Source organism: Prionailurus bengalensis, chromosome B2 (genome assembly GCF_016509475.1).
Source record: "Prionailurus bengalensis isolate Pbe53 chromosome B2, Fcat_Pben_1.1_paternal_pri, whole genome shotgun sequence".
Lineage (NCBI taxonomy): Eukaryota > Metazoa > Chordata > Mammalia > Carnivora > Felidae > Prionailurus > Prionailurus bengalensis.
In genome coordinates, this window is record NC_057349.1 from 35,433,261 (window position 1) to 35,449,768 (window position 16,508).

Here is a 16,508-nt window from a genome sequence, read left to right on the forward strand (position 1 = left end):
GACAGAAGCTACGGTGCAAATACAGAAAAGTGGAGAGAGGAAAGAAAGGAAGACCATGCCCTATATTAGAAAGCCGTTCTGAGGAACAGTCACCCTTAGAGAAAGGGTTTTTATTCTCAAGACACTGTGCCAGGTTGAATTTTTAATTTAGAATCTTGAATCCTATTTCAGACAATTAACCCTGTTTCCTGTCCTGTTTTGCATTCTTGTTGGGTCATCCACATGACAGGTGGGGTTATGTGTCTTTGCAGGAGGAGAAGGAGAAGGTGCAAGCACAGAAGGAGGAAGTTCTTAGCCACGTGAATGATGTGCTGGAGAATGAGCTCCAATGTATTATTTGCTCAGAATACTTCATTGAGGTAATTATCAGCAGTGGCTTATGTCTTCTTGATCTCTCAACCCTCAATGGAGCCTTGGCTACGCCAGTTCTGTTATAGGGAAACATTCTGAAGAGATTTTTATTCTAGGAACCTATTGTAGTTATTTGACTTCAAAGTGACCTCTAGAGATGGCCATGTCTCATTTGTTTTTGTAGTCATCTTTACCTTCACTGATCCTTTTTCTTATTTCATGTGGTGTTGAGTGTTTATTTGGTACAATCACTATTTTTAGCTGCAGTGAAGCCTTTATATCTTTGCTGTTCAGAGAAAACAGGGCCACATGGCATTAGATTTTTGAAGTATCGGTAAAGCTGCTCACTAAAGCTTCTCTTTCTTTACTCTGAATGGACGCAGTTCTGAGAGTGGGCGTATAGTGCAGCCTTTAACAGGGTGGTAAATGTCACTGATGTGTGGTCACTTGGGGAATTCAGCAGCCAAGTGGAACATATTTCAGGGACTCTGAGGCTCCCTATGAAAATGAAACATCTCCTAGGTTACCATTTGTTATCCTGTCATATTTTTGCATAGACCTTATTTTTCACAAATTCTACCATTTGTGACTAGTTCATCTTACACTGATCTTAAACTCAAGTTTTGTTAAATGACTGTGCTTTTCGGATTTCGTTAAAAAGGAAAATGCATGCACACACTCGTTCCTTCTTTCTGGTAGTCTTTTGGGAGGTTGAGCCTATTAGTCTCCCGAGAAATCCCTCTCAAGCAGATCTGTTTCTTTTGCTCTGGATCCAATTTGACTTCAGGTCATAATTTCCCTCCATAGTTTCTAGTCATTTGATTCCCTAGTTTGGAGAAACTCCGTGTTGCTTTGACAGGATTCTGCTAGAGGAAGGCAAGGAAAGGGGGGTTGGGATTGGAGATGAGTTAGCCAACCTAGGGCATCTGCACAGACATCTAAGAGACAACCTGACCTGTGCTTTGTTTACAGCACACTGCCTGACTTTTTCTACGGTCACGTCTTAAAGTCAGCATTGGAAAGAGGTTTTACTTTAATCAGACAGGTTTTTAGTCCTATTTGTGAGGCTTTATCTCATACAGTTAACAAAATATCTCCTAGTTGGCTTTCTGTGCTCAACTTAGCATTTGAAAACTGCATAATTTCTGTTATTTTCCGCTGCCATCCTAAAAGCAGGAATGAAGACTTTTGAGCCTCAGAAAAACTTGTATCTTAGGAGATGTACCTAAACAAGACTATTGAAGAGGATGGTTTATATTTTTAGAAGTGAAAAGGACCCTAGAAGAAATCTGACCATTGGAATTACTCCTTCTGCTTTCCCTCTTCTGACAGGTTTATTTACTTAAGAGTTCAGTCACTGTCAGTGAACCCATTACATTTTTTCTATTATCTTGGTTCCTTTCTCCCCAGACTTTTTAGTCATTTTTTACATATATTTTACTTTTTTAAGTTTCTTTTGAGTAGAGATATGCCTCCTACCATTCTATGTACTGAGTATTTAGAATGTGCTTCCCTTCGTATATTAAAATTGAAGTTCTGATTCACCATTAGCAGGATATATATTTATTTTCCATGAGGGAATTAGTGGTGTATTTGTATATTCACTCGCTTCCTAGTCCTACTTGTGTCCAGTGACATTTGTTTGCAAGGTAGCTAATCTGCGTTGACAGTGTTGTCTGAATTGGTGGAATGAGATAGACAAATCAGCCTGTGTCTATGAACTTACCTTTGAGAAAGAAAATGAATTATCTAACTTAAACCTTAAAATTTCTCATCCCCAGGAATGACTCTGATACCCTCCATAAGCCCTGTAGATGGGATTATTGTTAAATTTCCATTTGGCCTTGGGAATGAACTCCTGTCTTAGCATTGAGATCACAACTGCCCTGGGAAAGTAAGCATGACGATTCTGTTATGTGTGTTCACATTCCCATTGTAGGCTGTCACCTTGAACTGTGCCCACAGTTTCTGCTCCTACTGTATCAGTGAATGGATGAAGCGAAAGGTAGAATGTCCCATTTGTCGGAAGGACATCAAATCCCAAACCCACTCCCTGGTTCTGGACAATTGCATTAATAAGATGGTAGATAATCTGAGCTCAGAAGTGAAAGAACGACGAATTGTCCTCATTAGGGAACGAAAAGGTGAGTCAGTGTGAACAAGAAGGTGAGTCCCCTCAACAAAAGACTTACAAACTTAAGCAGATTTTTTTGGCTGGGTAAGAGAGTCACATAAATGATTCTTAGGCCAAAGAAGAGGAGGGAAAAATGGGAAAAAATAAAGAGAGTTAAAGGTAATGAGTATGTGATTAAGAGTTGAGGGAGAATGGGTGCATGTATTTGAGCAGTGGGGAAGGGGGAGGCTTAAGTATATGGATGTGCGTAGAAAACACAAGGTCAGATGGTTTGTTGTGCTGATAACTAGATGGTGCTGTTGTTCAAGACAGTTCAATTGCTGTCCAAGTGTTGGAAAAACCTTGGGTTGGGTACACTATCAGTTATAAATAGGAGGTAAACAGAGATTCACAAATTGGAGAATGCTTGAAGAAAACACATACAGGTTTTATAATAAGTCACAACTTAATTACACAAAGTGGACATAATGTTAAACTAGAGAGATAAATTTAATCTTTGGGGATCCTAATATGTTTACCAACTAGTCTCCTAGTTGGAAAGAATTGGGATAAAGAGATTGGGGAAGTGGGGGTGGGTGAGTTCCCCTAATGAACCATTCTTCCTTGGTGAATATCTGTTCATTCAAACGAGTGATCTCCTCATGCTTGGAGCTTGCTGTGTTGGGGGTTATAGAGCCTCTCCGCTTGAGACTCGAACATCCTTGTGGCAAAAGGTGTGTCCTGAGGCCGGGCACAAGGAAACCAATGGGTAGGAGGAAGGATTGGTTGGTTATTGGCCAGGGACGACAGTGCATAGAAGCAGGGTGGATCTGGTTATCATGTTCAGTACCTCTAAGAATCCAGCACAGCACTACCTTCTGGGAAGTCGCCAGAGCCAAAGTGCCATGAAGTCAGTTGGCTGCACAAAAAGGCTGAGCAGAGAAGACAACCAAGAAGCTCACTGCCTTTACACGTGCTTCCCACCACCTGGCCATTGATAACCCATATTCATATGTTATGGGTTTGGATATACCTTTCTCTAAGTCCAGAGGAACAGAAGGCCTAACAGCTACACTGCTAAGAGTAGGATCTTCTGTCCACTGCTTTCTTTTCTTCTAGCCCTTCCACAGATGTCAGCCACTTTGAGTAGGGCCAGGAATCTGATGCTGATGTGCAAGCAGCTGTGGTGTGAAACTGGACCTCAGCTGGTCAGCCAGAGTGGAGGCAGCAGGCCTGTTGCAGAGCCAGGCAAAGCGGGTGCTGAGCAGGAAGTATGTTTGAGCCTGTTCTGCCGAAGGAAGGCTTTGTGACCTGTGGGAGAGTGGGACAGCCCTCAGGTGGTTCTTTGGAACCAGGATGTTTTCCACTGTTCTGACAGCTGTGTGCTAATAGATTTTGTGGCCAGTCTGAGCTCTCATAGATCTTTTACCTCCCAGGAGCCACTTGATTCTGGCAGAGTCCTGTTGTTCTTCTCCTCACTTTTTACTTCATCAACTTTTACAGGAACAGTACCTCCATACCAAGATAAAGAGATACATAAGGCATCGTCTCATTTCTCACAGCACTCAGTCTGTGGAGGAAGTAGAAAGGCAGGTCGGTGGTGTGACAATTTCCCCACGAGGGTGCTAGGACACTGCAGAGGAGCAGACAGTTTGGCCTGGGCAGGTAGAGGTACAGTAGAAAGCCGCATGGAAGTAGTGTCATTTGAACTGAGTCTTAGAGGTTCCCAGGGCTGTAGCTTTCCAAGCAGAGGCTTCAGCACAAACAAAGCACAGGCCTGAGAAGCAGTGATACGTTCATAGCAGTGCCCCCCTGGTGGCCCATACATGACAGAATATCTACATGGTGCTGGAACAGCATGAGGACAGCCAAGACCTAAGAAGTGTCTGCTGAGGCGTCGTAGATGCCTTCGGTTTTCTTTTTTCTTCCCTTTCTGAGAGGAGCAGTGACCTGGGACCCAGATTTAACCAAGGTCAGCCTTTGGCTTGGGTCTGTGTCAGGGTGGGGACACCCATGTACTTTCTTCCCCCAAACCAATGATTGGGTTTCTTCTCACAAGTGCAAGCACAGTAGATGGCTTCATGTAGTACTAGAAAGGGAAAGAAGAGCCCTATGTCTTAAGTTCACCTCTGGCTCCCCTCACACAGAGTTAATTATGCACATTAAATTATATCACACACCCTTTTCCCTCCAAAGGCTAAAGAGGGTGCCTGTCTGCCTTTTTGGTAAACCTAGGAGCCTACACAGTAAACTGAAGCAGCCTCTCTGTTGCACTCGATGGCACTAGGCTCAGTTTCCACAGGGAGTGCAGCTTTGAGGTTTTCTCCAGAGACCGACAGAAGGCTCTGAGTACCGATTTAGGGGAATATGTGCCAGAGCCATCAGTGGCTTCACTGGTCTGCAGTGTAGGGGTTAGAGGAAATTCTTAGTTCAAATACCAACCTTCCTTACCAACTGAAAACTGCTTTAATCCCCAGTGCATGGAAATTTTGAAAAGGACCAAACTAAGGATCTGGGAACCAGGATTGGCAAGCCTATAATTGTCAGAGTTCTGACACTGTGGTAGGGCTATTTTTCTCCTGGACAAGGGTTGCTCTTATCACAAATTCAGGGAGGGAAACCTGTCTGTCTGTGGCAGCGTAGTATGCTGATTCCACGAAGGCAGCCCCACTCCAGGCCTCCCTGGCTGCTTGTTGTCTTCTAGTTCCATATCCCCATGGGAGAAGTGATGCCTCATGACTGATGAGCCATTGATCCCTTGTAAACTCTGTGAGGCCAGATTATACAGAGGACATGAGGAGAGTATTAGGATACTAGATCCTCTGTTAGAGAAAGGATGCTCTGAAGCTGGGGCAGATAACAACATCTAGTAAGTGCTTGTCACGTGAGTAATTGTGGCTCTCTGGGATATTGACATGAGATTTTCTGAAAGGAAGACATTTTTTTGACATTCCCTATGGAGGATCTCCCTCTGGAGCTGGTGAGGAGCTAGAGCAGAGTCTTCTGTCGGCTCCTCCTCTTCCTCCATTTGTTCTGTTCTCGTTAAATGTTGGTTGACAGAGTGTTAACGTTCTCACTTTTAGCTTTCCCTTGCAGTTTCTTTGGGTTGTGCTCAGAAAAGAAGAAACCAAATTATCTAGAAATAAAATCTTGTTGGTCCTTTAAAATAGTGATTTGCAGTCTAGGGGCTTTTTCAGACTACAATTCCCTGACTCCCTTGATGCTGTTGTATTGAACCAAGGCTACTGGTGGGAGTGCGCCATGGCCTTCAGGTATGTTGAGGTGGGGAGAAAGGTGTATAGGCCACAGCTTTCCTGAATCTGTGAGACAGAGGCCCCTCCAGAGGTTAAGGGTCTCTAGGAAGATAGACTCAGGTCATACCACTTGGCCTGTGGCTCTTGCCAATTTCCCATAGGCTATGTGGAGGGTGATCCAGACCCAGGACAGGAGAAACTGGCAGCCGCTTAAGATAGTATCTGCCTGCCCATTTGGAACGCTTTCCTTGATATTGCCCATCACCCGTTGCTGAAAAGCCTTATACAGGAGTATGTGGGAATGGCAGTAACAGTGTCTGGCAAGTTGACCTCATCCAGAGAGAATACTTGTTAGCAAGTACTTTTAGTCCACCCAGTCCTGCCACTAGAGACTCATGTGCATGTAGTCAGCATGCCTGGCTGGCTTTACAACAGTTTGTCTAGGGGAAACGGCTCTCAACAAGGTTGGCATGGGGTGGGATGTCCACATGCATGCACTCAAATAGTGTGTAACACTGAACTCTTAAAATTTTTGACTTTTAAAAATTCTCCCTTTGCAAAATTGTCATGGGATACAAAATTAGAATTATTACTAGAAGCTTTTTTCTTATTTCTCCATCACCACCCCCTGTTTTTGCCCCTTATTTTTCCTTTCCTTCCCTTCTTTTGTCTGTTGTCTTTCCTTTCCTTGTCCTTTGATGGGTGTCTCCCCCATCACCCTTATTGGCATCTCTGAATGCATAGTTGGAAACAACAAGGGCAGCACAGGAACTCTCCGCCCAGTTGGGGAAGGGAATGTGATCTTAGTAGAAGTCAGCTATGGGATTAATAGGAATATGTGGAATAGCAGCCCATGAAGTCCTAGAACCTCAGATTTTTTGCTGACTATATAGTCCTTTAGACTTCTGAGTGTCCTTCCCTCTAGAGGTCAAAAGCCTGTTGCTGACGTTAGTGCTCTGTCATGGAGTGTCTTCTCCCCTTCACCAAAAGCACCTTACTGTAGGAACCTTGGGAAAGTTTAGGAGAGTGGCCTTCCTGGATGCAATTAAAGATCCTTCACTGTACCCCAAATGTATAGATGACTGGTTTGAGAGAACCATACCATACCAGAGCAAAGAGACCTTGACTACCTGCCCACTGAGTTAGGAACTCTGGTGAGCCCCTGACATGCTTACTGGCCAGGGCTTGTCCACCTGGGGAAAAGGGTCTGGGGGAAGAACATGAGCACACGCTATAGCATCAAAAGAAGTAAGTATTGAGCAGCTCTGGCCATCTCTAGGGGTGTAGCAGGAGGTACTTTAGATCATTCATTGCTGTTTTCCTCAGCAGAAGTTTCTCCTGGGCTTTTTTGTCTTCTTAATGATAAAATAGAGTTATTTTGGTTTTCTGAAAAAAATGGATCTTCCCTCCCCATGAACATGTAACTTAATGATTTGCTTTATATGGAAATACTTTCAGGAACTTCTTATTATAGACCACCTGTGTAAATACAGAGTAGTGTCATTAACCAAAACAGATTTTCCTTTAGCGTTTCTTGGTTCCTACACTTAACTCTAGATGAACACAGAGCGTGTTGGTTGGTTGGTTGGTTGGTTGGTTGGTTGGTTGGTTGGTTTTTAAGTAGGCTTCACACCCAGTGCAGAGCCCAACATGAGGCTTGAACTCATGACCTGAGATCAAAACCTGAGCTGAGATCAAGAGTCAGTCAGCCCCAGCTGACTGAGCTGCCCAGGAGCCCCAAACACAGACCACATTTAGATTTCAGTGAACTGATCTTGGAGAGTGACTGGGGTCACTGAATATGCCTCTTCCTCCCGCTCCCATAGAATATCATAGAATCAGGTATATCACCATTGAAGCTTCTCTGCACTAGCTGGATATATATGTTGCCCAACTGCCTACTACTGCGTTCTTAAGAAATCTGATAAGACCAGGGACACCTGGGTGACTCAGCTGGCTAAGTGTCCAACTTCGACTCCGGTATGATCTCATGATTCTTGAGTTTGAGCCCTGCACCAGACTGTCTGCTGTCAGCACAGAGCCTGCTTCCTCTGTCCCCATCTCTCACACTGCCCCTTCCTCACTCTCTCTCTCAAAAATAATAAACATTTAAAAAAAAAAATCTGATAAGACCTGTCATGTCCTATTCCTGGCTAGGGCTTCTGCTTTAACTGCTTTCTGCTTTCCTACTCTGGAGAGTTTGGACCTCTTTTACCTTTGTCTCATGAAACCTGAACCAGAACCAACCTCCAAAAAACATCTCTTCCTTGCTTCCTTTCTTCTCGGCCTTTCCTTCTTAGTTTCTACTAAGTGCCAGGTGCTGAGGCTAAAAGTGAGCAGGCATAAGGATGAAAAATTGCCCTTTGGATGCAGCAGGAATGTAGGACATTGATGACTTTATTTAGTACAAGTTTGAGAAATGGTGGGGTCAGAGCTAGTTTTCAGTGAATTGGAGAATGAATGTGAGATTAAGGAGTAGAGAAAACAGAAAAGTAAGATAGACCAGGTCTTCTAAGAAATTTGGCTACGACTAAGACCACAGGGACAGCATGAAGAGAAGGCTGTAGTTGGAGGAGGAAGGTTTTGTTTTTTGGTTTTGTTTTGTTTTAAAGAAATGAGAGCTCTGTGTGGTGTTCAGTTGCTGAGCCTGTGAAGGAGATGCTGGGATGGTGGGTAGGGCCAGATTCTTTGGAAGGCAGGGTAGGGAATGCAGAGCACAGATGGGGGGATTAGCCTTTAAAAGTGGGAGGGTGGGGTGCCTGGGTGGCTCGGTCTATTAAGCTTCTGACTTTGGCTCAGGTCATGATCTCACGGTTCATGGGTTTGAGCCCCATGTTGGTCTCTGTGCTGACACCTTGAAGCCTGGAGCCTGCTTCGGATTCTGTGTCCGTCTCTCGGCCCCCACCCCCTGCTTGCGCTCTTTCTCTCTCAAAAATAAATAAAACATTAAAACAAGGTTTTTTTAAGTGAAAGGGTACATCCTGTCTTCTAGAGAGAAGGGCTTCATGTGGGAGGGTGGGCAAGGAAATTTGCTTGAGAGAATTTCTTTTTTGTGGCTTCTGTATTTTTCTGTGAGCTACTAGGTGAGGCCATTAGCTGCACGCAAGAGAGTCTTGCTTGGCTCTCTCAGCTCTCTAAGGCTGCCCACAAGTGGAGAAAAGGAACTTTTACAATCCTTTCAGTCCTCCTACCAAGTCTTTAGGACCTCAGTCTCAGGGAAGGGGACAGTCTCCTTGGTGGGTTTGTTGTGTCCTTAGGCCAGGATCCCTGCTTCCCCGAATTGAGGAAGCAGAAACAGTAAATAGCAGTAAATTGTTCCTCTCACCCCCACTGTCCCCACCTCTCCCTGCCTAGTGCTGTGTATATAATTCCTTCATTCTCCAACACATGTTCATTGAGGGCCAGCTTTGTGCCAAGCTGCTCTAGGTTCCAGAAATAGAAAGAGAAGTGAAAATCTAATAAGTTTGATGTGATTAGTGCTATGGAGAAAAACAAAGCAAGGGATCAGGGAGTGATGGGAAGAGCATTGCCATTTTTGATAAGGTAGCCTAGGAAGGCATCACCAATAAGGCAGTACTAGAGTAAAGCCCTGAAGGCAGCAGCCGTGTTGCCACATGGGGAAGAGTGTCACGTGGGGAGTGCACTTGGGGAGGTGGAGGGGCAGCGAAGCTGTCGGTGTGGCTGGAATGGAGCGTGTGATGGGGGAGGACTAGGAGGTGGGGCAGCATAGATTTTGTAGGACCTCAGGGGCCTTTGGAAGGAATGGGACTTGAACTCTTACTCTTGGGACGAATGAGGATCAGGCTCTGAACAGAGTGATGTACTCTGAGGTCTGTTTTCTTGGTTCACTGTGTGGGGAAGAGGTGGAGCGTGGCAGCAGGGAGGCCAGGCCAGGGAAATGCAGGCTCCTCCTTTAATTCTCTTTTCTTTCTCTTCAAAGCAAAGAGACTGTCCTGAAGACCATGCTCCAGGGGCATTCGAAGGACTGCCAGGCAGTGGGAGCTTGGAGCTTGGGATGGTCTAGAGGATTCTCTGTGGACAGGTCTTGGGCCGCTCTGAGATAGAGCATGGGATGGAGCCACGTGGGACAGAGACTGAGTTAGGAAGTCCTCCTGAGCCTCCATGTCGGCCAGCCTTGCGGCCACCATTGTCTGAAGAGCCACTGGTCCTCACCGCACTGACTGCTTCAGGGTACTCAATAGACTCGGCTTCACTGCGCGTTGAATGGGTTATGTATTTCTGTTCTGCTTTTTAAATTTATTGTTGTTGTTACTGTTTTGGTACCTCAGAAGCACCTCTGTCGACATTTGTTTTGGACGGGTTGGGTGTACCCTTACGGCTGCCCCTAAAAGCTAAGACAGCTTCTCTTGGAGAAGATGGCATACCTCTTTGTGAAAACAAGATGTCATTTCCTGGAAATAAAATGTAAAGCCTATCAGTTGTGCAGCTGGGCTTTGGTGTATTTATCTTCTTCCCTTCCAGCTCCCACACAGTCTCACAAGTAAACACTGGCAGCTCATAAATTGCAACCAAGAAAGTGACTGTATCAGATGATAGACTCAAGTGAATGTCAGCATAAGAAGCCAAGCCCAAGATCATGACCATCGCAGACGGGCTCTGTTAAGGCCCTGACTGTTGTTTTTCCTTTTCATTCCAGAGGTGGGTCACTGTTTACCTGGTTTTGAAACAGGGTTGGTTTCCTCTTTCAGCTGAGGTTTAGAAGTGGTTCCCAAACTATTTTATTTATTAATTATTATTATTATATATATTTTTTAAGTAAACCCCACACCCAACATGGGGCTCAAACTTATGACCCTGAGTTCAAGAATGGCATGTTCCACCAACTGAGCCAGCCAGGCACTTCCCAAATCTATTTTACCCGGTGTCAGAAAACAAGGGCAATGGTTTTATGAGAACGTGGTATTAATTAATTAATTAATTTATTATTTATTTATTATTAAAAATCATTTATCTTTTACTGCTTCTCCTTTTTAAACAGAAAGAAAACTAGTTTGATGTTTGGGAGATAGAAGCTTAGGAAAACCTGTGGTCTCCTTGGTTACCAGTGAGGAGAATGAGGGAAGATGCAGGAAGCTGAAGAGTAGTCATTTGAAACGAGGAGCTCTCTAGTAAGATTATGAAACTGCGCATTATGTCGTTCAGCAATTTGCTTCCAGATGGAAAGGTATTTTCCTCTCCCTTTTTACTGTCTACCTGGAGAATCATACTTTGTATGCTTTATTTATACCCCTGTGTTTTCATTAAGGATTGATAACTGTTGACTCACCAGCTTTCTAGGGGTGGTAGATTTGCAACACTGACTTTCCGTGTACATGTGTTCTGTTTATATGGTGGCGTGAGCATGTATAAATTTTTGTATATTTGGTTTTTTAAGCTCACACATTCACTTTTAGAAGAGTGCAGATCTACATTTTTTGAATAGGTAATATGGTCACATACCTTAAAATCAGAAGGCACAGAAGGACCTAAAGTGAGAAGCCTGTCACCCTTGCCCCCCAGTGACCACTTCCCTGCACTGAGGTGATGGGTGTTACTAGTTCTTTGGGTACCTTTCGAGACATCTCTGACTGTACAAGCAAACATACACATAGTCTTTTCCCTTCTTTCACATGAATTATGAGAGACTCTACACTCTGTATACCTTGCTTCTTTCAGATATACCTTTGTGATGGTTCCATATCAGAACATGAGGAACTTGCTGTTTCTTAGTTATATCTTCCCATTATTCCATTGTGTGTTTGTACCGTAGTTTGTTTTTCCAGTCTGTTTTTGGTCTAGGTTGCTTTAAACCTTTTACTTCCTTTTTTTTCATACAGCTCTCAAAATCCTATTAAATAAATCTCGGACTATATACTTTAAAACAACAAAGCAAAAATAACAAAAAATTCCATAGAACCCATAAGATGTTATGCAAGGAAGGAAAAAAGGAAAGTTTGGAAATCCACATACTAGGAGTTCTCTTTTAAAATCAAAGCGGTTGGGGGCCTCTGGGTGGCTCAGTCGGTTCAGGATCTGACTTCAGCTCAAGTCATGATCCCCCAGTTAGTGAGTTCAAGCCCCACATCAGGCTCTCCACTCTCAGTGCAGAGCCAGCTTCAGATCCTCTGTCTCCCTCTGTGTCCCTCCCTTGCTTGTGCTCACTCTCTCTCTGTCAAAAATAAACATTTTTTTTTAAATTTAAAAAATTTAAAAATCAAGGAAGGTCAGTGTTTCTTTTTTAAAAATTTATGGTTAAATAAATAAGTAAATAAATTTATGGTGGTAACTATTTTCCTAAATGTTTCATTAGTGATAGTCTTTTAAGTCTGGTTCCATAAGAATCTATAACATAACTACTTCCATCTGAAGTTCCTACAATCTGCGCTGAAATTAGGATGAAATCAATTAGGCTCTCAATTCCACAAAACACTACAGCACAAAAGTAAACCTAAGGCAGACTATCTAAGATAAAATTGGTCTCCCAACCATTCAAGGAGAAGACAGTGCAACTATTACTTTGAATGAATAGCCATTTACATTTACATTTGGGAGCTTGAGAAAATCAACCTCGTTTCCAGTAAAATATGTTTCACATTGCCACAGAAATCCTTATAAGTTGTCTTGGGCGCTAGAAAACAGAGCATGAACTGTGTAGTTTGTACAGTTATCTGGTTCTTGCCACAGCATTGTTGGTTGGTTGGTTGGTTTAGGTATTTACAAATACGTTGTCTCATTTTGAGGTTCTCACACTTTTGTATCTCCTTGCCCCCAGTGGTGGTGGTGGCAACCTTCCAAGGTTCCATGGTAACCGACATGAGCCGTAGGACTGCCAAGAGCTGTTGGGCTTGTTATGGATCAGTGCATCCCACTTTTTACTCTTAAAAAAACAATGCTAAAAAAAATAAAAACAACAACAATGCTGCAGTGAACACTCTTATCATTAGAGCAAAGATCCTTGAAGAAGAAACATCTTGACTGGAAGAGCCTGAAAGCCATCTGCCAAAGACTAATCTCACAGACTGACCATTCCCTCCTCCGCCTGCACACAGGGTGACTTACAGCCTCTCCCTTCAGAACACCATGTTCTTCTCAAGAACCATGTTCTTAACACAGGTTAAGAAAGTAAGCTCTTAAATACAGACCTAAGAAAAAGAAAACTTAACATTTGGAAGTCAGACTAGCTGGGTTTGAATCCCAGTCCTGCCATTTGTAACTATGTGACCTTGAGCAAGTTAGTCAATCTCTCCGGGCCTCCGTTTCTTCATCCCTTGAATGTCCTGATGTGCTATTGTGAGGCCTAAATAATTATCCCAGTTATTGCACTGCTCACAAACAAAAATCTGAATGTTCTATTTTTAAAAGACAAACCAAAAACTAACCCAAACTTTTGCATTATTTCTCTGAGCTACAGTATGTTCTTCCCCTGGAGAGATATCTGATACTAAACATCATCTACATTTTGCTTGCCTAGAAAAACACATGGTAACTTTTCTGCCTGCAGCACCAAACCACAGTATAGCTGAGCCCCATTACTGTGTAGTCTAGCTCTAATTAAAGGCATGTTCTCGACAACAGGGCTCTGAGAAACTGGGTAAAGGGTTTGTTTCAGATTCTGGCTTTATTACACAGATGAATGCAGCCAGCTAGCTCTGTGAAGCACTTTGCAATGAGTGGCAGGTGTCCCATATACATCTGATTACGTTAACCTAGAAAGGGCTTACTCTACCTCTAAGCATGCTTGCTTCATCTCAGCAATCCGACTGCCCAGGCAGGGTTAGGTAGCTGGATACTCGTCATCTGTTTCTCTGATTGGAAGCTGCTGTTTTTACAGAAAGACATAAATCCTCTCGTTGTCTCCAGCCCTTCTCTCTCACCGCTTTTTTCCTCTGGACTATCCAGGCAGTCATCATAGCTGCAAGAGTGCCTGGAATGGACAATTCTCTCCAGCCACCCATTAGCTTTTAACATCCTGACTCTGGATAAAATCTCCCCACTTGACGTCTAAAGATAACCTAGAAACTTAGGGATGCCCTAAGTATGTTCTTTGCAACAACACATTCTAAGCCTCTAAAGAATCCTACAATTAACTCTATTCGACACAAAAATTAAGAGAAGGAACATCTAATTTGCATTGTGGTCCTAACCTAAGAATTAAGAAAGTTAAGAGAATCATGTAATCACTGTCCCTAATCTAAGAGATGCAGTCTTGTTAACAGGTGCAGGGCCTGATTTGAGCAGAATGCTGCCACTGGTAACAGTAGGCCAAGGGCTTGTTCTGAACTTCCCACTTGGTCAATTCTTTTAGCTTTTTTGATAAATGAGAGTTGAGGCCGTAAGAATAGGGGCTTCTGGGGAGAAGATTGGTGTACTGTATTGAGCTTGTATCGATGAAAAGTAATGAACTGTCTTGTTCAACTGATTTTATTGCGTTTTTAAAATTTTTTTCTTTTTTCTTTTAGAGAGAGAGCATGAGTGGGGGTGAGGGGCAGAAGGGGAGAGAGACAGAGACAGAGACAGAGAGAGAGAAAATCCATGCTCAGTGTGGAGCCCAATGTGGGGCTTGATCCCATGACCCTGGAATCATGACCTGAGCCGAAATCAAGAGTCAGATGCTCAACTGACTGAGCCTATTTTTTGATTTTTTGTCATGTTTAGAAGAGCATATGAATCCCAGGAAAGGGCTGAATCTGTAGTAGGTGCTCAATAAATACATGGCTCTAATTCTTTTGCCTGCAGCATCCCCAAGCAATGTACCCATTGTGGGTTGCCAGAGCTCACTAATGTAATCTCCAGGCGTTATTTTCTGTTTGTGGTTGCTTTACCAAAGTCTAACCCAGATCCCCACCTCAGATCTAATTTCCAGACCCACTGTCTCTGCTACCCACTTCCCTTTGGGTTCTGTGAATACTTAAATCTGATGTAACTTTTTTGTCATAGAGTGGCCATTTGAATTCTGGATGTTTTCAGTAAGTTCAGCAATAGTTACTGAATGCCCATTTTTTTACTAGGCACAGTTCTAGGTGTTTGGGGTATGGCACTGAAAAAGCAAAAAAGCTGCTGTGAGCCTATAGTCTGTTCTGGGAGGGGTCAAAAGGTCAAAACCTTCCCACAAAGGTTTTGCCAGATTTAGCAGTGCTGCCTGTGGAGCTAGTATGTTGGATGTGTTTTCATATTCCTCAAACAAAGAGCCTGTAGGCCGGGACTGGATCCACTGCAAGATATGAAGCTGGAATTTCACACCTTGAGGACCTGGGGTGTGGGAGGACCAGAGGGTCCTCCATCTATTTACCACCCCTTAGGATGTAGGGACCAGCTCTTTCGAGGGGCCTTCAAGGGCATCTCTAGGCAAGTTTGGGCCCTCACAGCATGGAAGGCAGGCCCTGAAGAACCCCCTCTGAACTACCTAAGACGACCACAGTTTTATGCAGGCAGTCACCTGGGTGACCACTGAGGGAGCTTCAGGTGACACTACTTCAGCCCGGGTAGGCACAGCCAAATGTTTCTGAAGTGAGCATTGACACCAAACTTAACCTAGTTGGTGGGTGATAGTGGGCAGATTTTCAGGACATGTGCCTTTGTGAGTTTATGCCTAGCTGTGAGGACTCTCCTGACCTTGTAGCTCTTCTTGGTTCCTCACCTCCTTACGCAGGCTTCTCCCTGTGCTGCCCTGGCTCTCAGGAGCTGATTGTGTGTGTCTGTTCCTAATTCTACATTCAGCGACGTCATGTTTGGTAGTCTGAAATCAGTCACGGTGGGATTATTTATACCATGGAAATTGGCAAAATGCCACAAATCAGAGCCCTCGCCCCCGCTGGGATAGCCAGTTAAAATATTTACCAAAACATCACTGGCACCTCCCAACATGGTTGATTCCGAAGGCCTTCTCACTCCAGGTCTTCCCAGTTTCTGCTGAAAAAGCCACTGGTCAGGCCAAGGGTGCTGTCTCCTTCCTGGTTCTCTAGAATTGCTCCAGGATGGTAGTGGTGTGCGTGCAGAGGCAGAACGGCCCTCCCCACTACTCTAGGCCACACTTAGTCATCTTTGGAATCACTGACACTTTAAGAATCTCCAGTTTCTCAACAAAATGGCTGCTGACCACCAGTCCCGTAGCCATAGGGGCCTAGGCCTAATCCCAGAGGTCCAGGGAGAAGACAGAGGCTGCACCACCCGCTGCATCCCCACTTCTTTAGTGACCTGCGTTCCCATAGCCATTGAATGCAATTGGATGCTTGGTGGAGGACAGGGATATAATCAACAGCAGCAGAGTCTCAGTCCTCAGCAGGGCCATCAGTCAGTATGCCCCATCATGCTTACTCAAGCCATCTTCCTACAGGAGTCCTTTAACAGTGATTGGGAATAGGCACCGTGGCTGGGGTACTGGGCATCTCTCCAGGGCTGGAGCCTTGTTGCTGGGTGGTGTGAACTGCACTTCATCCTGAGCCACACGATTCTGGATATTAGTCCTCCCTCTTGGGATTATAAGCCACCTTTGGTTTCTTGCAGCACGGGCACAGGTTGTCCTAGGTAGCATCCTAATGATTTTTGGAAGAATCCTTCCCAGGCATGGTGTGACTTTGGAGATGGCAGTGCCCTTGACTCAGGCCACCAGGTACGACTTAAGGCCTGACCTTGTGAGCGGGCTGATTTCCCAATGAACGTCTCTAGTCATGAGATCTTGTCTCCAAGTGTGCAACCCTCACAGAGCAGCAACGGCTATCTTCCTACTTCCACTTGAAGAACCTCCTCACCCTTCTGCAACAGGTCCTGAAATTTGGGAAATGGAAAACAGA

At 44.2% G+C, this 16,508-nt stretch overlaps 1 protein-coding gene and 1 pseudogene across 2 annotated transcripts in view; one reads left to right on the plus strand and one right to left on the minus strand.

Annotated features, from left to right (window-relative positions):
• The window catches only part of RNF8 (ring finger protein 8), a 33,318-nt gene extending 23,154 nt beyond the window's left edge, over nt 1-10,164 (plus strand). Inside the window, exons 6-8 of one of the 2 annotated variants that reach the window (XM_043591281.1) lie at nt 252-359; nt 2,291-2,495; nt 9,659-10,164. In XM_043591281.1, the coding sequence (XP_043447216.1) occupies nt 252-359; nt 2,291-2,495; nt 9,659-9,675 (330 nt within the window). In that variant the 3' untranslated portion in view covers nt 9,676-10,164. The remainder of the gene's footprint in view (nt 1-251; nt 360-2,290; nt 2,496-9,658) is intronic. The other variant, XM_043591282.1, reaches the window with a different exon arrangement.
• A 202-nt stretch (nt 10,165-10,366) lies between these two features.
• LOC122490455 lies at nt 10,367-12,533 on the minus strand (annotated as a pseudogene).
• Between the last annotated feature and the right edge of the window lie 3,975 nt (nt 12,534-16,508).